This window comes from Muntiacus reevesi, chromosome 4 (assembly GCF_963930625.1).
Source record: "Muntiacus reevesi chromosome 4, mMunRee1.1, whole genome shotgun sequence".
NCBI classification, from domain to species: Eukaryota; Metazoa; Chordata; class Mammalia; order Artiodactyla; family Cervidae; genus Muntiacus; species Muntiacus reevesi.
Genome location: NC_089252.1, coordinates 143,264,115 through 143,288,144, shown reverse-complemented (window position 1 = coordinate 143,288,144; position 24,030 = coordinate 143,264,115). Strand labels below are relative to the sequence as shown.

At 40.2% G+C, this 24,030-nt stretch overlaps 1 protein-coding gene and 1 non-coding gene across 3 annotated transcripts; one reads left to right on the top strand and one right to left on the bottom strand.

The window, feature by feature from the left end:
• EIF4B (eukaryotic translation initiation factor 4B) lies at positions 1-23,361 on the top strand. Of its 2 annotated transcripts, none has more exons than XM_065934348.1 (15): positions 1-154; positions 6,822-6,959; positions 7,811-8,019; positions 9,392-9,508; positions 10,718-10,772; positions 11,423-11,557; positions 14,283-14,420; positions 14,507-14,680; positions 16,938-17,166; positions 18,189-18,301; positions 19,071-19,284; positions 19,810-19,865; positions 20,438-20,543; positions 20,805-20,877; positions 21,250-23,361. In XM_065934348.1, exons 1-15 carry the CDS (start codon positions 142-144, stop codon positions 21,325-21,327), a joined length of 1,848 nt encoding a protein of 615 aa, XP_065790420.1. In that variant the 5' UTR covers positions 1-141; the 3' UTR covers positions 21,328-23,361. The 2 variants fall into 2 exon arrangements, with proteins under 2 accessions (XP_065790420.1, XP_065790421.1); XM_065934349.1 differs by having other exon boundaries at positions 2-154; positions 18,189-18,286.
• On the bottom strand, positions 3,451-3,557 carry LOC136168012 (U6 spliceosomal RNA). The gene has a single exon (XR_010663179.1). It is a non-coding gene; the product is annotated as a U6 spliceosomal RNA (small nuclear RNA).
• Positions 23,362-24,030: the final 669 nt, after the last annotated feature.

The window sequence follows — 24,030 nt, the reverse complement described above, 5'->3', positions numbered from 1 at the left end:
TAGAGGAGCGCCGCCCCGCCTCCTGTGTCCCTCCTCAATTCCCCGCCCCCTCTCAGTTTCGCGTCTCCTAGCCCGACGCGCTCGCTATAATCACGTGACCGCCTCATCCGGGTCCTTTGCGTTCTCTCTCCCTCTCCCAACATGGCGGCCTCAGGTGAGTGAGCGGCCGAGCGCGGTCAAGGACCAGGCTCCGAAGCGACTCTCCGAGCTTGATCCACTGATTCTTTGGAGTCGGGGGGTGGGCGGCACCTCTTCCCTTTGGATTTTGGGGCTGCGGCAGGCTGGCGGCTAGGCCATGTTAGGTTATTGCCTCGGGATGTTTGGGGGGAGGGGAAGGACACCTTCCCCTCCCCCCTCACACCCTTTTCACCCCATCTGCGCGAGGTTGGATTGGGGAGTAATGGTAGACTCTGGCTTGAGTTGGAGTGAGGAGGAGCCACAGAAAGATCAGCGGGAGATGTAGGCCTTCTCATAGACGTGAAGCACTGTGCCCGCGTGAAAGCGTGGAGGAAGGAAGGAGGCGGTTGGCGCGCGGACGGGTGCACTCTGAACTAGGTCTCCAAGGCGCGAGGCCGTTGCGGACGGGAGTGGGGGCAGGGAATAAAAGGGGGGCAGTTAGAACCCGAGCGCGAGTCGCTGGTGGGGCGGAGGAAGGCGGCGGTGCGCGTGCGCGGTCGGAAAGCCTAGGGTACTGGAGACTGGCGCGCCTGAAAAGCACGCGCGAGAGCCCAGATGGGAAGGTTTTACGCGCCTGTGTTACTTTCTCTTTAGGTCCTTCCACTTTTTGCTCTTCCCCTTCTACAGTGTGATCCGGCCCGTATGTTCTTCCAAGGGTAAATGGGTTAGGTTTGGAGGAGGTTGGTGCTACTAGAATTAGACGGGGGTGGGGAACCCAGTGTGGTGCGCCCACGTGTTGGAGGAGAGGAAGCAGGGTGGAGACCTAGATTTCTTCTAGACTTTTTCTTACTCACTCAACACAGTTTTACTTGAGCGTGAACTGTATATTTGTCAGGCATGGGTTCTAGATGTTGGAGATCCAGTGGTGACCAAGATCAGAGCCCTTGACAGCTTCCGTTTTGGTTGAGCTTTGATAGCCCCAGTAGTGGGGTAGGGCCTTTTTTTTTTTTTTTTTTTAAGGTAACTGCACAACTGCTAGGAGTTGCTTTTAGAAGAATACTAGTGGCTGGAGTTGATTTCTTGTTTAGAATTTGAGAGGAAATATCACTTTCATGTAAGTCTGCTTGCACTTCTGATGGACTAATAGAGAGTTGTGCCAACATTTTGTCAACAGTGATTTTAGAATGGGGGATATGATCTCTCCTCCCTGGCATGAGCCTGCATTTTACAAAACATTTATTGAACAATTTATCTCTGAACACTCATTTCTCACCAAGAATTTCTCTGTTACATAGAGATGTATATCTTTGGAAAATGTTGAGGGAATTGAGGTGCAGTTGAGCATATCTTTTACTAGTGTAGCACTTGACAATTGACCTGGCACTTTTCTGTGTGTTGTCTAATTTGATGTTCTGTGAGATAATGCAGATGTTGGTTATGTCCTGTCTGAGGAAGATGAAAATTACTTGTTTAAGGTCACTGTATGCAGATGGCAGGATAAGGTCAAAATCTTTGAAATTTCTCATTCTTCTCCATTATCAACCTGGGACTAACAAGGTTGGTTTCTGTGTTGTCATAAGTTTGGGATGCTGCCCAGGAGCTTCATCTGAAGTACTTTGGCCTGAATTTGTCATCTTGATGTCTTAGTGTCATAGTTAGTGAAAAGCCTGTATTCTCTTTCTGTATAACTTGTGTGGAATTTTTTTAGGGGTAGAAGACACCGATAGCATTGTGTTCATTTTGCAAAGTTAAGTCCAGACTGGTAAAACAGATGGGCTTAGTGAGGTCTCTTCTTTCACTCTACCTGAGTGGAAGCCCTCATCTCCTTTAATTCAGTTACATGAATCTTTCAGCTTGTGTACTATGTAAGGGCCCACTTTGGACCTTTTCCATCGTATTGATTTGGTGTATAATGGGTATACACCCATTCTGTTAATACAGAGCCACTGTATTAATGGGTCTGTAAAATTAATGTATTTTCAGTATACTTCTTGATGGCCCCTGAAAAAACATCTTATATATTCTTTGTGAAAATACATGCTAAAACTTAACAGGCCTCTTTTACTTTTTTTTTTAATTAGAGGAAAATTGCTTTATGATGTGTTGGTTTCTGCTGTACACATGTGAAACAGCTATAACTGTACATATATCCCCTCCCTTTTACTTTTAAATGAAACTAAAAAATTCTTTGCAATAATACAGTATCCATTGTGGCCCATTATTGACCTTCAAGAACTGAAGTTGTCCCAAAGCTAACTATTGCATCTGTGTCCTTACCTATAGGGGATCAAATGTATTTGACACGGGTTAACAGTTTGTGAGATGACTGCTTTGGGATTGTGTACCTGTGTGCACACAAGACCTTTCATTTACATAACACTTCAGAATGCCATTATATGTGGCATCTTGTTTGATTGTTTTTTATGGTAAGATAGTATCCAATGGTGGTTTTCAGGTTTTCATACAGTGCTGACCCCTATAGTTAAAAATGGTTTCACTGGTTGCTATTATATGTGGTTCATGTATTACCTATCTTCATATGCCTTCCTGTACCATATGTTTGTTATTCTGTTAGTAAGGTACCTAGATTCAGAGAAGGTCAAGGTTAAAATGTCTTATGAAAATTCAAGTACAAATATAAAGAGAAGTATCAAGGTAAAACATTGTATTTCTAAGTAATGTCACTTTTAAAGAAAGTATACTTTTCAGAGAATCTTGAGGTGTAAGTCACATACCATGTATGTATCACTTGAGATAGAATAACCTACTACATTGTATTAGTCGCAAAACATCCTAAAACTTGTTTTCCGGATCATGGGGAAAGGGATTAACTTTGGAATTTTGGGTATTCTTGTTTTAACTGGTTGGTTGTGGTTAAATATGTGTATGTACATTTATAAGTGGACTCAACCAAAGTCAGTTTCTTAGATTTGTATTGGATATTGCTGTGGTCCATATGTGATCATAACTGAGTATGTGCGGAGAGGTCAGGAGAAAACATTGTGGCATTTTCCTCAGACAGTGTCAAGATGAAGTTGAACAAAGAGATCCCATAACAATAGGGGTCAATGTGGTTCCCAGGTGGCTCAGTGGTAAAAAAAAAAAAAAAAAAAAAAAAATCAGCCTGCTAATGCTGGAGATGCAGGTTCAATCCCTGGTTCAGGAAGATCCCTTGGAGAGGGAAATGGCAACCCACTCCAGTATTCTTGCCTGGAAAATCCCATGGGCAGAGGAACCGGCAGGCTACATACAGCCCATGACCTTGCAAAGAGTTGGACATGACTTAGCATGAGCTAGATGGTGAAGCTTGTTGATCCTGACTCAGTCTTCTTTTTAAATATGGAATGCTTCACGAATTTGCATGTCATCTTTGTGCAGGGGCCATACTAATCTTCTCTGTATCATTCCAATTTTAGTATATGTGCTGCCGAAGCGAGCACCCTGACTCGGTCTTCATTCTCTGCTCTGCTAAACAGTAGCACAGTAAAGGTCGAGGACTCTTAATGTTATGGTACTGTGCCACACTCTGTGAAACATCTTTTCATGCTGTGCTCTAAACAGCAGTAAATAAGTCTAGTTCTAGGCACTCTGGTATTTGGGCAGATTGCTTTTTTGGTCGTTGTTATTGGCTGCATTGGGTCTTCATTGCTGTGAGGGCTTTCTCTAGTTGCGGTTCACAGGTCTCGTTGCAGAGCACAGGCTCTAGGTGTGTGGGCTTAAGTAGTTGCAGCTCACTGGCTCTAGAGCGCAGGCTCAATAGCTGTGAAGCGCAGGCTCAGTTGCTCAGTGGCAGTGTGGGATCTTCCTGAACCAGGGATTGAACCCATGTCCCCTGCATTGGCAGACAGATTCTTTTCCAATGTACCACCAAGGAAGTCCAAGAACTTAATTTTTCCAAGAAACAGTGCCTCATTTAATTATTAAGAACTTTGTAAATTCTTCTTCCTGAATAAGAGATACTAGTTTAAGAGGGAGAAGTAGGGCTGCATTGTACAACAAATAAGCTTTTATTGCTTAAAGTACTTTAAGGTGTCTACTGTTTGTTGTTTTTTTTTTTTTTTCCTACTGTTTTATTTAAAGAACAGTTTGCCCATAGATTTTACCACTCCAGTATATGTCAGTTGGAGCTTTTATTACTAATACAGTGGAGTTAGAACAGGAAAACATTCCAAGAAAACTAAAGGAAGCACTTTTACTTTCGATCAGCCTGATAATCCTGAAGATTTGGCTTATTGTAGTCACTTTTCTGCTAATGTGCTTTGTATAGGGCTAACATGTCCTTTTGTTTGTCTACTTATTTATTGATGTGAAAATACCACTTAGAACACTGGTTCTCAACCATGGGCAATTTTGTCTCTCCCACCCAGGACACTAAGTCTAGGCTTGGAGATTGCTGTTGAGTTACAATACATGGTACAGTGTCTCCCTGCCCTCCCCCCAAACAAAGGATTACCCAACCTAAAATGTCAGCCAGCAGGGCAGAAATTGAGAGTTAAGCTGATCAGTTGTAGTATTTATTTTTATACCTATCATAACAAAGCTTAACTAGATGAGCATATAAAGAGCTTCACAAGTACCTAGTATTTAGTCAGTAAATTACAATTGTGTTGAGGAAAGCAGGCAGTTAGAGGGTTTAATAAAATTTCTGGGACTTGTGTTTTTTTTTCTTCTTGTCCAAGTGGATTTGGTCTTAAATAATTGGGATGTGTTTTATTATATGGTTGAACTTTCACCAATTCACAAAAAACTTAAAGACATTTAAGAGTTGGATCGGCTCAGTCATTGTGTCAAGGGTTTGATACTGCTGGAGCATTAAAGGATGCTTTACTTAATAAAAAAGAGAACATCATTGAAGTCCTAAACGTGGAATGGACATAGATATTGCAGGAGCAAGAGGTGCATGAAGGATTTAGATAACATTGTTTCTCAATTATTAGAATAAAACAGTGGAGAGAGCATTTAGGTTTGTTAATTTCACTTTTTTGAAGGCTTGTTCTGTTAATCTGCTGCTTATATTATGATTGAGTCAGTGCTGCTGCTAGATTTAAAGAAGTTAGAGGTCTTGAGGAAGAGTTTTAGTTTGTCTTTATATGAAGGCTATCATCATCCAACATTTTCTTTTTTGGACACACTATTTTGAAATTTCAAATGACGTTAAAGGAGAATGTGAGATTAGTTTGTCAAGAGTCAAGGGGTGAAAATTGAGAAAATCTGATATAGAAAATTGATTTACGCCAAAATCAAACAAAGGACAGATTGGTTTTCCAGCTTGTGCTGTTTTGGCATTAGATTTGTATGTAAAACAAAGGGGGGAAAGCGATACCTCTGTCAAACTATTATTCTCATGTTGGGCTTTACCTCATTGAATGGGCTGACTAAAATAGTTCTATTTTTATTTTCTCAATGACCAGACAGATCATGAAGCCCCATGAAGATAAAGCTCTCTAGCTAGCATCATACAAGTCCCACTTACTTTTTAATTGAACAACTAAAATAAGCCTATACACTATCATTCTACCACAAAGGTATGTTTTATGTCTTATTCAAATTAAGATTTCCCCCAGGCCTTTACATATGAGCTAGGAGCAGTATCAGTATTATCAAACTTTCATAGCTACTTTCTTTCAAAGCATAGGATAGAGCCACAATATAACCTGATAATCATAAATGAGTTTTGGAATAGGGTTACTATTAAGTCACTTGAGAGACGCATGAAAACTTCACATTCAAGACCATATTTTCCCTATATAATTGTAGCCAAGTTTGTCTGTTTTGTGCATTGAGACCATAATTCTTGAGGTTCATTTTGTGTCCAGAAGGTTCATAATATTCATAGCAAACAGGTCTTTAGTTCCTGAGAGTTGTATTTTAAAGGAAAGGTAAGTACCAGGTGAGAGAACGGCCTTCGTTCAGCTAAGCAAATGGTGCATCGAGTTACAGACTCTTCATCATTTTGGATTGAAAATTGAAAGTTTGTTGAGAATTGGAACATGGAGAAGGAACTCATCATTATAAAAGGCATGAAACTGATCTTTGTTACAACAGAGCTGCTTGTCATGGTTTTTTGGGGATTTTTTTTTTGTTTTTGTTTTCCTTAGCCATGTCACAGCTGCTCTGAAGGGCCAATTCTAGAACTTCAGTACTAACTTTCAGCTCTTCTGCATTAGCTGCTGACTGGTGCCATCTGAGAAGTTGTAAGGATTGGAGAGTTAGAGCACTATGGTCAGGATTCCTAAAGATTTCATAACTGGGGAAAACATTAAATTGCTGGTTCTCAGGGATTTCTTATGTTTTTCCTTTAGTATAATATCTCATTTTCATATGTGGTGTTAAAGTAGGGAAGGAGTGTCAGAATATTAGAGCAGAGATTTTGTTTTGTTTCTTTGTGTCCCGGGAGCAATGAATGTAGTAACCTTTCTTAAACACAAATAGTTAAATTAAAAATCTCAAATGATACACAAGAGAATGTAGTAGGAAATAAAAGTTTGCGGGGGCCCCCCCCCCCCCATTTTACTTTTCACTTCTCATTGGGCTTTCTCCTTTATATCTGCTTGGAATTCTTTTGTATAAATGTACCACAATCTAAACCTATGATGGGCCTTTTTTGTTGTTTTCTTATAAGTACATTTAACAATAGTGCAGTGTACAATTCTGTAAAGACCCAAGTATTGATGAATAATCTTTCTCTTATCTTTTTGAAACAGCGAAAAAGAAGAATAAGAAGGGGAAGACTATCTCCCTAACAGACTTTCTGGCTGAGGATGGAGGGACTGGTGGAGGCAGCACCTATGTCCCCAAACCAGTCAGCTGGGCTGATGAAACAGACGATCTGGAAGGGGATGGTGCGTTTCCTTCTGTTATCCATCATGCCTGGAGTTTCTGAACAAGATACACCATAGTAATGCTTCACACTTGCAGTTTGGAAGAAGCGTACTAATTTTGTAGAACCTGAAATCTTATGTTTATGTATTTGTACATAACAAAATAGGTTAAGGCTGTGAGTTTGAAATAGGGACTAAAGTGGTGATTCAAGAGGGCTTAGTGCCAATTCTGCCTGTTACAGTAATAGAGTTTTGTCAGGATACTGTCCTTTTAAGCCTTGTTTTCTTCATTTGGAAAGTAAGGACTAGATGATTTCATTTTAGGTCTAAAATTCTGTGATGTCCTCATAAAGTAAGATGGCAATATAATCTATAAGCTGTTTATACTTAACAGTCAAGGAATAATTTGTTTAGTATGAAGGCATGGTGTTCCTGAGTAAACAAAAATGGTCTGAGAGAAAGGAATAGGAATAGTAATTATGGTGGGAAAATATTTGAAGAAGTTCTGTGCCTTCGAAGAATAGCTGGCAACAGGCAGGAGCTATAAAGTCATTAAGAAATTTCATCTAGATCATAACCTTCTATAAGTGTTGATACCTGAGGTACAAACTCATGGGCAGTACCGTAGGGACAGTATCTCCTAGCTCCACTAGGATTACCATTCTGCTGGGCTACCATCTGTGACCTTGGTAGGCAAGTTACAAAACCTTCCCAAAATCTTAGTTTCCTTTTGTGTAAAATGGGGAACGAGCTCACAAGATGACTACAAAGCTAAGGTGGAATAACATTGGCACTTCGTGTAGGTCCTCTTATTCTACAGTGGTACTAAGGAAAGTTTCTTCTATTGTTTAATGTCTACTTTTCTACCCTAGTTTCAACCACTTGGCATAGTAATGATGATGATGTGTATCGGGCACCTCCAATTGACCGTTCCATCCTGCCCACTGCTCCACGGGCTGCTCGGGAACCCAATATCGACCGGAGCCGTCTTCCCAAATCTCCACCCTACACTGCTTTTCTAGGGAACCTGCCCTATGATGTGACAGAAGACTCCATTAAGGAATTCTTTAGAGGATTAAATGTAAGTGTAAAGGATTTAGGTAATGAACTAGATAGGGAGGGTAGAATAGTGACTGTCTCTTGAATTCCTATGTTGAGAAAAGTTCTGAGGTTATATATAGACTTAGAAAAAAAAAATCAGTATATAATTAAGTGGCATTTAGGCCCTCTGGCTGAGAATTTTCTTGTTTGGACAGTCTTATCAGCAATTTAATGCCATATTGATACAGGGAGAATCTGTCAAGAACATATACCCTTATTAAGAAACTTAAAGGTGACATACCCAGTTGAATGTTGAAAAGTGGGAAGAAAGTTTCTCTGAACTCAGCTATTCTGTTAATGACATACAGGCTTATAGCACAACTACATTTAATATTTTATATGAATACATTTAACTGAGCAGATACGTAGTTTATATTAACAGAATCTGTTCACATATAATGGAATTCACAGGCTTGCTTAAAAAGCTTAAGGCAAGATGTTTGAAAGCACTGATCTGAAAGTTTCCAGAAAGACAAAGTATGAGGTACTTAGAAGTCCTGTTTCCAAACTTTGATGAAAAAATACTTAAGATTTCAAAAATGGAAGGAGTAATAATATCCAATTCTATTGGGTTTTTCTCCAGTCTTTGCCAATAAGAAGACATCTGTATTCCCTTTTATTTCTTTCCTTTTCCTGCTGTACTCATGAGTGGAGTTAAAATAGAATTTGAAAGCAACTAACAAAATCCATATCTCAGAAGCCCAGAATAAAGTATTAAATCAGTGATGCAAAAGATAACTTGAATGTATGCACAATGTTAGAGAAGTGAAGAAATAATAAGGGTTAGAAAACAGACACAAAAGGTGACAAGAAAGTAGTTAGAAGTATGATCTGGTGCTTTATCATCTCAGAATTTGGCAGAGAGGGTAAGGATGGTGAGAGTTTACAATCCAGTGTTTGATTCAGCCAAGCTATAAATATGTGAAAACAGTAAATAATGTTTCTCAGATAAGTCAGCTTGTCATATACTGCCCAGGAAAGCTTTTGGCAAAAAACTGAGTCTAATTTCTGAGAGAAAAATTGAAAATCAATTAATTGTGGAATAGGCAATTCCTCTTAATTGAAAAACAACTTAAAAATAGAAATACAAAATGAGGCAGAAGTCAGGAGTACAAGGAATACACTGAACTTGTTCAAGTTTTTTAAAGGTTAAATTCATACTGTTCAAGTTGAAAAGATTTTAACAAGGTATATAGTGAAGTCTCTCTTGTATCCCTCTGTACCAGTTTTCCTCCTGGAGACATCTAGGTTCTTGTGTGTTCAGAGAAATCAATTGCATATACAGTGTCAAAAAAAGAAAGCAAGTGAACAAGGACATTGAATTTGGGAACGATTTCTTATTTCTTCTTTAGATCAGTGCGGTGCGTTTACCGCGTGAACCCAGCAATCCTGAGAGGTTAAAAGGTTTTGGTTATGCTGAGTTTGAGGACCTGGATTCCTTGCTCAGTGCCCTGAGCCTCAACGAAGAGGTAAATAAAAGAAGGGTGGGGTTAAGGGCTGGGAGCTAACAACTCTTAAGTTTATCAAACTGATTATTTTTTAGTCTGGGTCTTTAGCTATTTCAAAGATTCCCACAATATCCACAAAGAAAAGCCTGGATTATTTATCAGTATTCCATTTAACTTTCAACATCTAGCAAGTTACACTTCCCTTCAGCAAGTTCAGCAGGGCCTAGTAATAATTTTAAGAGAGCTCAGAAACATTTCTAAAATGTCATTTGTATCAATAATACTTGCTCCTAGGAATGACAGTAAACATTCAGTCCTGCTTTTTTTTTTTTTTACTATTGTCTGTAGATGTTTTCCTGTCTATAGACACACCAGAGGTTCAGTAGGGAGAGAAAATTCAGTTGTTAATACATGAAGGGGAATGGAGATTAAATCTAATTGTGCTCAGTTATTTAAGGCCATGTATGGATTGTTAGGCTTGCCCAAGCAGGAATATTAAATCAGTTAGTTGCTTATTAGTGATAAAAAGTTTCTAATCTAGGAACTGCTTTTTTACCTCTAGTAACTTTAGAAATCAAACTGATTATATCGGGAAAGGAAAAGGCTCTTTTTTAATTCCAGAAACCTCTCATTGTTTATTGAGAAGGCAATTTCCAATGACATTTGTGGCATTATTTTGTGGTCCAAATCTGACATTGGACGTGATTGAAAGCAACTCCTCGTAAAATATTTTATTTGTGTATTTAGTTAAATATTAATAGATGAAAAACAAAAGTTTTTGAAAGTTTTTCTTTTCATGTCACTTTTAGGTTTCATTAACATTACTAATTTTTAACTTCTCAGTCTGGATAAGAAAAGGATACCATACAACTGTTATTGTCTGAAGTTTGTTGAATTGACTATAATGTAAAAGGATTACACATAATAAATTGCCTGTGATAGTTAAAAAGTTAAATCTATTCTGTGAGATTTGACTTTATAAAAGTAGTAAGATAATTGAGCTGACATTTATTTAAGCCCAACTTAAATGTTAATTCTACGAGGTTATTTTATATTCAAGTCTTTATAGAGGATTCTTTAGCCAACAGATTGTAGTGTTGGCTAGATTACAGTGTTTTTCCTTTATCTTCCTTCCCCCAGTGCTTCTGCTATGCCCAGACGTTCAAGGTCACTCATGGGATTTGTGCATAATGGGGCAAAAGGTTGGTTAATATGGTCCTATGCTCTCAGTCTCTAGGTAACAGGAGAATTCGAGTGGACGTTGCTGATCAAGCACAGGATAAAGGTGAGAAAGCTGACTGAACGTGTTCAAGTGTTCTGTTTCGTCTGGCCCTAGGATGACAAACCAGAGGTGCCCTTCCCCAGAAATTTTTAGTGGAGGCCTACTTTAATCTCAATCAGTAATTGTTGGCTGAGGGTGGTTTTGCTTCACAGGGGACATTTGTCAGTATTGGGAGACATTTGGGTAGCCACAAGTGTGGGGAGGGCTGACATCTAAAAGAATCCCGGGACTGTTCTATAGTGTATATATATATGATGGCCCCCACAACAAAGAATTATCCAACCCAGAACGTTAGTTGTGTTGAGACTGAGAAACCCTGATTGACTTACATGAACATTAAATATATACTAAATAAATTACATACCTAGCACTCTGGACACCAAGGGAGCCCGAGTCACGTGTATTTTAGAGGCTCCTGGCCTATGTAGACAATGAGACAGGTAAGCATTAAACCAGTAGGAATGAATGTGAGGAAGGGAGTCACTTGGTTGAGTTGAAGAGTGCACTAACAGGGGTGGGATGACTTCATGACAACGCTGTGGTATAAGCAGGTATCGTATGTGAGGCAGTAGGGGTTGTCTACACGTGCGAAAAATACTTGGCAACAGTTTTTGTGAGCTAACCTGTGGTTTTTTTATTTGATATATCCGTAGACAGGGATGATCGTTCTTTTGGCCGAGATAGAAATCGTGATTCTGACAAAACAGATACCGACTGGAGGGCCCGTCCTGCTGCAGACAGCTTTGATGACTACCCGCCTAGAAGGGGTGATGATAGCTTTGGAGACAGTAAGTTCATTTTCATCCAGTTAGTTTCTTCTGTGTTCTGGGGGTGTTTTGTAATTAGACAAATAACAGAAAATTCATTACCTTAAAAAAATCCTAGATGTCTACCCATACACCACGTACTTTTGTGAGCTCAGGATGTAGCAGTGAACAAAACATAAAATACTGCTCTCTGGACATTATTTTAACAGGGGAGAGATGCAAATAAAATGTGTAATTTAGAGATGACTAAGTAGTGGTTTCTTGATATAATGGACTTCTTGATAGCATAGCATACATGTGATGACAGGGATAAAATTCAAAACCTGTTTGCTGTGGCCGAGCTTCATGGCTTATGGGATCCTAATCCTCCTGACTAGGAATTGAACCCAGGGTCCCGGCAGTGAAAGTGCTGAGTCCTCACCAATAGACCACCAGGGTGTTTCCGAAACCTGTTACAGTGAGGAAGAAAAGCAAAAATGTGGAGGAATTTTAGAGCAGTATCATGTAGTGTAAACACGTAAGTTTGTAAAGATAAGTGCATGGTAACGTAACCACCTTCATGATTATGGATAGAGAGTGGAGGGAATTCTTTCTCTACATTTGTAACATGCTACTTTTTAAATTTTAAAACTGAAATAAACATGTAAAATATTGACAGAGTCCTCCTTGACATAGTTAAAATGTAGAAGGACAGAGTCATGTTTGTATCTGATTTTTAGATCAAGTCTGTGTTGACTCAACAGAGCCTTGGGAGAACTACTTAGGCACTTTTACTTCAGTATCTATGCAAGAGGTTCTATTGTTAACAAGGGAAAATGGCTCTTGAAAGGAAAAGTAGACAATCAGCCCAAGGGGTCCCAGGAACATGACAATTTTCTCACCTCAGATATTAAATTTAGAGAAAGTAAGATGGATAGTAACAAGGAAAGACTAGGCCAGGGCCCCAAAGTTAGCCCTGCCAACGTGGTAGAGGTAGGTCCCGCACTGTGCCACAGAGGGCAGACACCCCTGTCCCAGGCCGGTAGCCCATAAAAGACACCTTGGGAGTGGGGCACAGTATTATGCTCAATGTTTTGTATATTTCCAGAATATGCTGTCTTATAATAGCATAACTCCTGTGCTACTTTTCTTCACTGTGGATCCCTGCTCTCTTAGTGCAAGTTTATAATTTATAAAGTTTATTTACTTTTTTATTTTGCCCATGCCACGAGGTATGTGGGATCTTAGTTCCCCATCCAGGGATTGAACATGTGCCCCCCCCCCCCCTGCGTTGGAAGCGCAGTCTTAGCCACTGCACTGTCAGGGAAGCCCCTTAATTTATAAAATCTAAACTACCTGTAGATGAATGTTCATGTAGACAAAATGACGACCTTTGCAAAATGAAACCTTTGTTTAAAATGAAGCTGTCAAAAAATAAATAAATAAATAAAATGAAGCTGTCACAAAAATAATATCTATCTTTGACCCACTCAAGTAAACTCAAAACGTCTTTTAAGTTGGCTGTTTCATTTTTTAATTAATTGGTTCATATTGAGATGTTGAAGTATTTTAATTAACTGGTTGTCATATGTTGCATATATTTTTCTCATTTTGATTTGTGGTATATGTCATTATTTTTCCATGCCAAATTTTTGTTCCCCCGCCACCACACCACATGGCTTTTGGCATCTTGTTTCCCTAACCAGGGATCAAACCCATGCCTCTTACTGTGAAAGCTTGGAGTCCTAACCACTGGACCAGCTGAGAGTTCCCTCCATGCTAAACTTTTAAGTAGTCTTTGATTCTTTGATATCAAGTGGGAAAGATTGCAGCTATATTTTCTTCTGGTGTTTTGTGCTTATATCATTTAATGTTTAAATCGTTGATCCTGGAAGTTTATTATGGAATATACAGCTGTCCATGTCTCCTCCCCCCCATATTTGTGGGGATATATTCCAAGATACCACCACCCCCACATGGATCCCTGAAACCTTGGATGTTACTGAATCCTATGTGTTACTCTGTGTTGTTCCTATACATACATAGCTATGAGGTTTAATTTATAAATTAGGTATACTAGAGATTAACAATAATAATAATAAAATAGAACAATTGTAACAGTATACTGTAATAAAAGTTTACATGAATGTGTTGTCTCTCTCAAAGTATATCTTACTGTACTATACTGTGTGGGTAAGCTGGACAAAAGGGATGATTTGTATCCTAGACAGGTTGGAGGAAGAGAGCATAAGATTTCATCCATGCTATTCAGAACAGCACACATTGCTGTTACATTTTAAAACTTAAGAATTGTGTATTTCTGGAATTTTCCATTAAAAAATTTTGGCTGTAGTTGACCACAGGTAACTGAAACTTCAAAAAGCTAAACCACAGATAAGGCGGGACCACTGTATATTTATCTCTCCCCTAACTTCCTCCTAAATTGTTACCCCGAGACTTCCCTGGTAGCTCTGGCGGTAAAGCGTTCCACCTACAGTGCAGGAGATCTGGGTTCGATCCCTAAATTGTTACCCCAGGAACATTTATTGAATCACTAGAGAACTTTTTAAAAATAACTATTGAGAAAACTTAATTTAATTAACACAAATTATTCTGCCTTCGTTATAATATTCTTGTTGTTAATAAAAACAGACACCTCTGTGAATATGAACTCGAAACCAAACTGACCTAATGGGCTGTCATGTTTCTTTTTATTAGTAGTGTCAAAGAAAAAGGAATGACGTTACCTGTCTCTCTTCTTCTCTAGAGTATCGAGATCGTTACGATTCAGACCGATATCGTGATGGGTATCGGGACAGTTACCGTGATGGCCCACGCCGGGACATGGATCGATACGGGGGCCGAGATCGCTATGATGACCGAGGTGGCAGAGACTATGACAGAGGTCATTATAAAACACAAATGAAATGGTCTTCAAGAGCTTCCTTCTTCCCTCCAGTGTGATGATTACAATTTGGGATCTGTTTACAGGCTACGATTCCAGGATAGGCAGTGGCAGAAGAGCGTTCGGTAGCGGGTACCGTAGGGATGATGACTACAGAGGAGGCGGGGACCGCTACGAAGACAGATACGACAGACGAGATGACCGGTCCTGGAGCTCCAGAGATGATTACTCTCGGGATGATTATAGGCGGGATGATAGAGGTAATCATCTTGTCTGCTTGCTTGATGGAGCGTTACAAGTAGAGGAGTAACTGGTTGAAAATTTCCAGTTAATGGGCACAAACAGAATCTGCACATAGTTGAAAGAGAAAAATGCATCAGAACAGGATAGAAAGAGCATTAGATTAAAATGAACATGATAAAAATAAAGTCTAGTTCTAACCTGTCTTAGCATATAGATTAAAATTTAATTGAATAGACAAAAAAGGAAAAAACCATTTGCTAGACTCTTAAAGTAAGGTCTCACTTAAAATAGGCTGTTTAGCCCCACTTTTAAAGTGAAGAAATGAAACTCAGTCATGGTCTTACAGCCAGTAATTGGTAGGCAGTATGGGTTAAAAACCAGGTGTTGCTTATTCCAATACCAATATACCAGATGGTTGGTATTCATTCATTAATGTTAAGATGTCAGTGTACCTATTGTAAAATTAATGCCCCTAACTTTATGATCACTTATATAAAACGTGTTGTTACAACTCTACCTCCCAAAAAGTATTGTAAATGGCCACCATTTGTTGTTCTGACTTCAGTGATGTCATTTTAAAAATACTATATCTGGGGCCTCCTCCCTAATGGCTTAGTGGTTAGGATTCTGGGCTTTCATTGTCCTGGCTTGGGTTCAGTCCCTGGTTGGGGAACTGAGATTCCGAATGTGGTACAGCCAAAACTAAAATTTAAATAAGGTATCTGGTCCAGAATTATTCTCTGTAATTCTATTTAGCACACCTAGAATTAATGATTAGTAAGTATTCAATGTGGTAGAGGTACAAGTAATGTCTCCACTTTGAAAAGTAGAGGCTCAGATGCAATCTTCGTTAGCTACTGACCTTTGCTTTTCATGCCATTTCCTCCCCCAGTAGTTGATTTCCACCCCCCACCCATCACCCCCAACTCCTAAGATCTGCCCCCTTTTCTCCAGGGTCACTGCCACTGTCACTGTTCAGACATGGTTGCTGTGCCCATGTTATTAACATTTCCCTCTATTTTCACATTGGCTTGGGTTGTCTTTCTGGAACAATATCTAATTAGGTTATTCTTCTTCTAAAACCCTTTTTTGTCTCTTGATGGCCTGAAACATACTCTTTTGTACCTCTGACATAGACAAAGGCCTTCACTGCTCTGCCTCTTCATACTCCTGCTGTTGATATGGTATCTGAAATATAAGTGTTCAGATTATTTGTTGAGTTAGGTAAGTGAAATTATCAAAGGAGGAAGAAGGGGACACTGTGTACCACAGTGGGAGGAGTAGTGGAGTTGCTTCAGTAATGTGGATTTCATTTTTTGGTCCACCCTATATTAGGTGTGTGACTTCAATGAGTTTTTATTTCGGACCCCTATTGTCAGAATTCTGACCCCTAGTCTCTGTATTAGGGGTCAACCCCTATTGTCAGTTGTATCCTATTCACATTGGTTATGGCCCCTTGAGTTATACAGATGAAAAATGTTACCTTAAAAGTTACATAAACTACTAATGTAAAACCTTTATAGAAAATTTAAATTTTGCTACACAGTACTCTCTTTGTTTGCAAATACATAAATATGTACAAAAATAATAAAGACATGCATGAGAAGGATAAATAGCAAATTGAGCATAGTAGTTAGGAGAAGACAACACGGCTAAGCATGTTACCAGGGAAGGCTGTGGAAATTTTTGCAATGTTTTAAGTCGGGTGGTTGATGTACATAAGCTTTCTTTATTTCTTCTATGTCTTTTGTATGTTTGAAATGTTTAGGATAAACACTGATTTTTGAGAAATACAATCTCCTTGAAGCACTCAGGTTTATCTTGAAATATTCTGACAGCTTGGATCCAGGAAGAAACCAGACCCCTTTAGAGTTGACATTGTGGTGTTCACTGTTGCCTGCTTTTCCCTATGAATCCCTATCAAATTTATATATTTTACACAGAGATAAAGAATACAAGAGCTGGAGTCTTCCCCAGCATAGTGTTACAAGTTCTTCTTAACCTACTAAAATGATTCATCTTCCACACCACATATTTTAACAAGATACTTTCATCCAATATCTTATCATAGTTCAAAATCCCCCCAGATGATAGTAATCATGGTAAATGATCAGTTTAATGATCTGCCTCCTTACCTTTGTTGGATTGGCTAGCCACTCTTTAATCTGAATACTAAATAGCATTTCATAAGAGATATGTCTGGCAATATGACTTTTAGCCATCAGCTTCTAGCGTTTTCCAAAAACTATTACTTAAGAGTTTTATTTAACTTAGGTCCCCCCCAAAGACCCAAACTGAATCTAAAGCCTCGGAGTACTCCTAAGGAAGATGATTCCTCCGCTAGCACCTCCCAGTCCAGTCGGGCAGCCTCTATCTTTGGAGGGGCAAAGCCTGTAGACACAGCTGCTAGAGAACGAGAAGTAGAAGAGCGGCTACAGAAGGAACAAGAGAAACTGCAGCGTCAGCTGGATGAGCCAAAACTAGAGCGACGGCCTCGAGAGAGGTGAGGTGATCTTCAGTGATCTTCATCTTCAGTGATTTCCCATCCATGAAGCCCATGATTCTTAATGGGGGCATTGTATCTCTAGGACTCTCGGGAAATTTGTGTGAGTGTTCCTGGTTGTCAGTTACTGGCATTTAGTGCTCATGGGAGGAAGTTGCCAAGTGGCAGTGAGTGAGACAGTTTCTTCAGTTAGGGAAGAGTTGTGACCTGTCCCTTATGATTTCCAAAAGGCCTCCTGGGCCCTCACAAGCGCCTGCAAATTTTGTCTGACCTTTAAGAAAAAAAAAAATTGCCAAACCCTGCCTTAGTGTATAGAGTAAAATCCAACCAAAGTGAGGTAAATGGATTTACTTCTTTTCAAGTTATTGGAGATGGAGTAGAAAGAATGTTTTCACTCGTACTAAGTATAGGCTGTAAATTATTTTCTAGTTATAATAATCTGATAAAACTAGGCCTGGTTTTTTGATTGATTGGCAGAATTGTGTTGTCAATAAGGGAGCACAGAGTTACAGATTCTGTAGAAGAATGTTCTTAACCCTAACCAACACTTGGTGAAGTACAGGTTTTCCCCGATGTCCAAAAGTAGAGCATTCCTACAAAACTTTTTATAAGCCAAAATGGTGTAAATCAAAGAAGCAATTATTTTAGGACACGTTTTGCTAACAGATGAAAAGCTTGCTGCAAAACCAACACTGAACACTGTTTTCACTTTTCATGTTTTTTATAAAAGCAGAATCCTCAGAATTTCTTTCCAGTAGCAGCATCTTATATGGGTCTTTTTTTTAAAAGTAAAAGTGGCATAAAGGTAACTTTGATGCAAATGATACTTGTATTTAGAACCCAAGTGTGTTAAATGTCTGCCACTTTGAAATGGTTTGAGCAAGAAAGACAGGTTATACACCCACAGATAAAGCCAACATGATAAAACTTATAAAGTGATAGTTCTTGAGGGGTCAGCATGGGTCCAAGGTAGCCATCACTGAGCTGGACATGATGTATTTTGTTAAATCTCTTCTATACAGACACCCAAGCTGGCGAAGTGAAGAAACTCAGGAACGGGAACGATCGAGGACAGGAAGTGAGTCATCACAGACTGGGACCTCAGCCACATCTGGCAGAAGTAAGTCAGACCAGGGTGGGTATTTCATTATTGCCCTTTTCCATAACCTAACATATCCATAGCCAAATTATGCACAGACTTTGGAATATGAAATTTAGTCATGGACTCTTTATTTGAGTTATCATGGATTGGTCTGACTTTCATATCTGCTCTGAAAAAATCTGGGAAATGGGTACCAGAAGTGACTTAGTTGATCAGTTTAATAGCCTCCCACTGAAAAGTACACTTGACTGTTGGGTTTGTCCCCTCATCTTAGGTTCTTGTGTCACTTTGTTGTTGTGCTGGGTCTTCATTGCTGCAGGTGGGCTTCCTCTAGTTGTGGAGAGAGGGAGCTGCTCTCCAGTTATGATGCATAAAGACTTCTTGTTGCGGAGCCCAGGCTTTAGACGATGGGCTTTGGTAGTTGCCGCACACGGGCTGTTTCTCCACGGAATGTGGACTCTTCCAAGACCAGAAATCAAATCCGTGTCCCCTGCAATGACAGACATTCTCATCCAGTGTACTAGGAGTGGGGTCCAAAGTCTTGTATCACTTTTTGTTGTGAGTGTTTCTACATGTGTATCAAGTACCAACATTTTAACACTGAGAACAAAAAAGTTTATAATCTAAGGGAAAAACAATACTATTTTATCTGTGGGAAGCCAAATTCAGCTCTGTGTTTAAGAATAATGATGGAAAGCAGTATACTTGGATGTGGACCATTTTCCACTCTTCAGGTTCTAATAGATTATTATCAGTAAGCCCTTTTTTCTGATGCTTTGACCTTCCCATTCTGACCTCACAGATGCACGAAGAAGAGAGAGTGAGAAGTCTCTAGAAAATGAAACCCCCAATAAAGAGGAAGACTGTCAGTCTCCAACTTCTAAGCCTCCCAAACCTGAACAGCCTCTAAAGGTAATGCCAGCCCCTCCACCAAAGGAGAATGCTTGGGTGAAGCGAAGTTCTAACCCTCCTGCTCGATCTCAGAGCTCAGACACAGAGCAGCAGTCCCCTACAAGGTGAGTCAGCTTGGAAACATGGCAGTTGGTTGGCTATAGACTCTTCAGTGCTGTTTTCTCATGGTGGAAGGTGCCCTCTGGGGTGCTGGCCTTATGGCATCTGATAAGTTCTGCCATCTTGGCTCTCATAGTGCAAATTCTGTGGTGTGCCGGTGGTTCAGTTTTCTGGAGTTTTGCTAGCTGGTTGACATCACTTTGGTGACTCAGTTTGCACACACTATAAATCAGAACCCTCAAGTGCCTCATTATGGCCTTGGGGGTCACGTCACTTCCCTTAGTCTTAGGATTCTTATATGTAAAGTAGAGGGATAAGATTAACCTAACATGACTATGATGATTCTAAGCATGTGACACTTGGTCAAGTTCACATAATTGCTCTAATTGTTGTCTTTTCCCATATTTTAATGTTTAAAAACATTAAGTATGTGTTTTTAGTTTTCTGTAAGACTTACTGCACTTGACATAGACATTTCTGTTCCTTTCCTAAGATAAGCTGATGAATGTGATTACACGTTTTCTTTCTAGTGGTGGAGGGAAAGTAGTTCCAGCTCAACCATCTGAGGAGGGATCAGCAAGGAAAGGTAAGGCCAAGAGGGAAGTAGGCCATTCACCAAGATAGAGACCTAAATTTAAAAAAAAAAGATTAGAGGAATAGAGGAATTGGAAAATACTGAACTTCATTGTGTTTTACACCTTTTTTGTTGTTGTTAAAAGTTGGTTGTCTGCCTTTTCTTGCCAGTAGAGGGCAGGAGTGGCTTGTTTGGAGAAAACGTTGAGCCCTGCCCTTTCCTGGTAGAACATTTCTTTGAAAAGGGAAAGAAAAGGGGGTGGGGAGGAAACTGACATGCTTGGTCCAGATTAGAAATGTCGCCATCTGCAAGGCCAAGGTCACTACACGGCGTCATAGTCCTTATTTCCACTTTGCTTTTCATGATGGCATTAATTCCATGGCGGAAATTTTTAGTGGATCTTATTTAGGGTGTGTGACTGATACAGAGGACATGGAAGAAGGGCTTAGGAAGGAAGTCTAGATCGGAGGTAGTTTTCATTTCCCTCAGTACTTTGGGCATACTTTTCTTCAGCTTAAGGGAAACCTGAGAGTGGGAGTGTTTATTTTCCTTGACTTCCATTTATTTTTGTGCCCCTCAAACAGATGAAAATAAAATAGATGGGGTAAGTGCCCCAAAAGGCCAAAGTGGGAACTCCAGCCGTGGTCCGGGAGATGGAGGGAACAAAGACCACTGGAAGGAGTCAGACAGGTATGCATGTCCTTTCTTCATTTCTAATCTCTGACCTGATGCTAGATAGCTGTCTCTTTGTAATTAAGTTCTTCAAGCATTGCCAGTTCCCACTGTGAACCTGTTAAAGTCAGCCAATATAGTCAGTTACAATTCTGAGAATCTAGAAATTACAAAAGTTCCAGATAGCCAAAATTGTTGACTGGATGTGCCTATCAGTATCTGAAAACTGTTTGTGGGTGTTGGGAGAGTTCTCTCCTAAAGGTATTTCTGTTTCTGCAGGAAAGATGGCAAAAAGGATCACGACTCCAGATCTGCACCTGAGCCAAAGAAAGCTGAAGAAAATCCAGCCTCGGTGAGTGTCAAAGACTTCCTCAACTTCCTGTGACCCACTTTCACCACTAAAATTCTGTACATGCTGCAAACAGAGTGGTTGAAAGTGGCTATTGCTGCTTGTTTGAAATAGTGAAAAAAGCTTAGGCTAGCTTTTTTCCTTCATTCTACCTTTCACTACTCTGATCCCCTCTTCAAGATAAAAGGTGATGTATGCCTTCCATAAGAACACACCTGCCTCCAGTCAACTCTCCCCAGCTACAGCTCCATCAGAAAAGCCCGATAAGCAAACGAGTGGGTGTGGTCTGGACATCCACCTCCCATCTGCCGCAGTATCCTGGTCCTTGGGTTTTGCTGTGAGAGTTCAAGGCCTTACCTATCTTGTCTGTTACAGAAGTTCAGTTCTGCAAGCAAATATGCTGCTCTCGCCATTGATGGTGAAGATGAAAATGAGGGAGATTACACCGAATAGACCTCTGCATTCTGTGCTTTCTCCTAGTCTCTCTCCACCCTGGAACATTCGAGAGCAAATCAAACCTCTATCCAGACAAGACAAAAATAAAACTCACCATCTCCTGGAGACCTTTCTTAACTTTTTTTTAAAAAAACACAAAATGAAATGAAATTCTTTTGCATGCTGCTGCAGCCTTTAAAGTATTGAACTAACAGGAGAATCACCAGTGTAGCCAGAGAAAGAGACGTACAGCTTTTAATGGAAAAGTTGTGGTGTGTTTTTATGACACATGCACTTGCCTGTGTGATTAGTGCCTAGGGGCCTCTGTTTGGCAAAATGCAGTGACAGTGATGCAGTGTCTGGAATCTAGTTGGGCAGTAGACAGGTATAAGGAAGAGTGAGGTTCCTACCTTTGATTCTTACTATCCTGTTGTGGCATACATGAATTCTCAAATATTACCTGAATAAATTCTCCATCCTCGGCAAGGTAGGTTTAGTCTCCAGGAGGCTGCCAGCCCCTCCTCTCACTTAGTTCTGAGTTACTGGGGCCAGCCTATGGGGAGTTCCTTCATTTGTACCCCCCAGGGGGGTAGGTGGAAGTGAGTCTACAGGCCACTGAAGAATAGGACTGTTTGATGACCAAAATAAATGGGGAAATCGTGGTTTGAAAAGAAGGTTGGGGGCTTGGTGAATTATCTTGCACCAGTAATAGAGAAAATGGTATATGACCTCCAGTAAACACATGAATGGTTTACTTCCTGGAGCAGGAAGCACTTAGGGTTCGTGGGAATTCCCAAATCTTTATGTGTCCTGGTTTCACCCTTTCTTAAACACTATCCCTTCTGAAAGTTCAAATAAATCCACATTCTGTTGAAATCTTGAAGTTTTAAAAATTCAGACTCTTATCATCTTAGGTTCCTCATGCTAGTCTTTCCTGTTCCCTTCCCACAGACGACTTGGACTTCCATCACACTCTTGATCTCCTAGGCATCCTCTAGAGCCCCCTGGGAGCTGTCTAATGAGGAATCACTACTGCCTTTCTTAAGCAATTCTTGGCTCCTTCATGTCTTGAGTCTCACTCCTTCCCTTCAGCCATTCCTGCTCCTGCTGCTTTGACCCCTTTTGCACCTCAGAAAACTTCAGAATTACCAGTCTTAGGTGGTGAGTGTGGCCACTCATCCACATTGGGGTGAATGGAAATTAAATTGGAAACCTTTCTTAACAGCCTTGATTGGTGTTGGGGGGTGTGCTTTTTGAAAAAGTTTCCATCTCTGCACTGAAATCCCACACAAATGTTTGGGTTTATAATGTGGCCTAGACCAATGTGGGGGGGTGGGTTGGTTCTTTTTATTTTTTTAGCATTCCTTGCGAGAATGAATGATAATGGAGAACAATTTAACAAGGTTCTTCTCTTGCAACACAATAGCTTTACTTGCCTGCTTTTATGTGCACCTTGGTACTACCAGCTCAATAGATGGTGTCCTTATGGGCAGTATTGGTACCTACAGAGAAAAGACACCTTGGTCTCTTTTATTTGCGAGCTTTTTTCCCATCAGTCCTAGGTTAGACCCTGTCCAACCTTGCAGGGTGTTGGTTTATGAGTGCTGCAGCAGTGAGTGTAATGCATCATTTACCCAATGGACATAAAGGACATACCAAGTGAAGTAACTTTAAATAATTGGCTTGGAGTGGCTAGTAGCTAGGAAGTGGCTTTTAGAGATACCCAAGGTTGAGAGGGTATTTTTTTAAACCATTTGCTATAGATGTTGAAAAGGTAGGGTTTGCCCTCTTCATGTCTACTCCTTCCAAATAGATGTATACAAAAAAGCTGTTTTTTCCCCCCCGTTCCTCTACTCTGCCACCCTGTTAAAACAAACAGGGATTTATGACCCGCTCCTCATTACATGTAAAATTTGTACAAAAATATCTTCTATGAAAATGATTTGTAATCTGTAGACTTAATACCTGGGAGATGTCTTGAGATGTAAAATCCCATCCTTTGGGTTTGGGGGTTTATTGTTTTCTCCAAATAAATCTGATCTTTAAAGTTCACTTTAATGCTTAAATTTCTTGATATGCATACCACATTCTGACCACTGACAGTCTGCTCTCCACACACACACCTTGCTGAAGTCCTCTCTCGGTACTCGATACCACTTTATGCAGTTGAAGTGTGGGACTGCAAGCAGCATTTGTTGATTAAGGCCTCAGAATTGGAAATATGTATCAACTCCCCCTCCATCATTTTTGCCTGGTGTTAACTTTTTAATACCTGAGAGTATCTGCATCCCATTTCCTGTACTGTTTATTTTAATCGTAAGAGAAGCAGGAACTCTAGGGCTACATCTGCAGGTCCTTGAGGTGTTGTCTCCGCAAACCTGCACTCCAATCTGGATGGGTGCTGTGTCTGCTCTCCTAGCTGTACTATGCAGGCGGAGGGGAGTTGACAAGGTGATTCAGGTTACAACTGAGGCCACTTTTAAAGCACCAACGGTGGGAATTTTCCAAACAGCTAGGGACAGGCTGTTCATTGTTTCAGGGCAGGAAAGAGGTTAGAACAGTGGCAGAGAATCCTTAAGGTCACAAGGGGGTGGAGCATAAAAGCCACAGAAACCGCAGTGGACAATTTTGGGGACTTGGAGCCAAGAGGAAATGGGGGGAGATGTGGGAGATGGGAGCACAGTTAAACAGGTGGCTTTCCTGGGCCAATTCCAGCAGCAG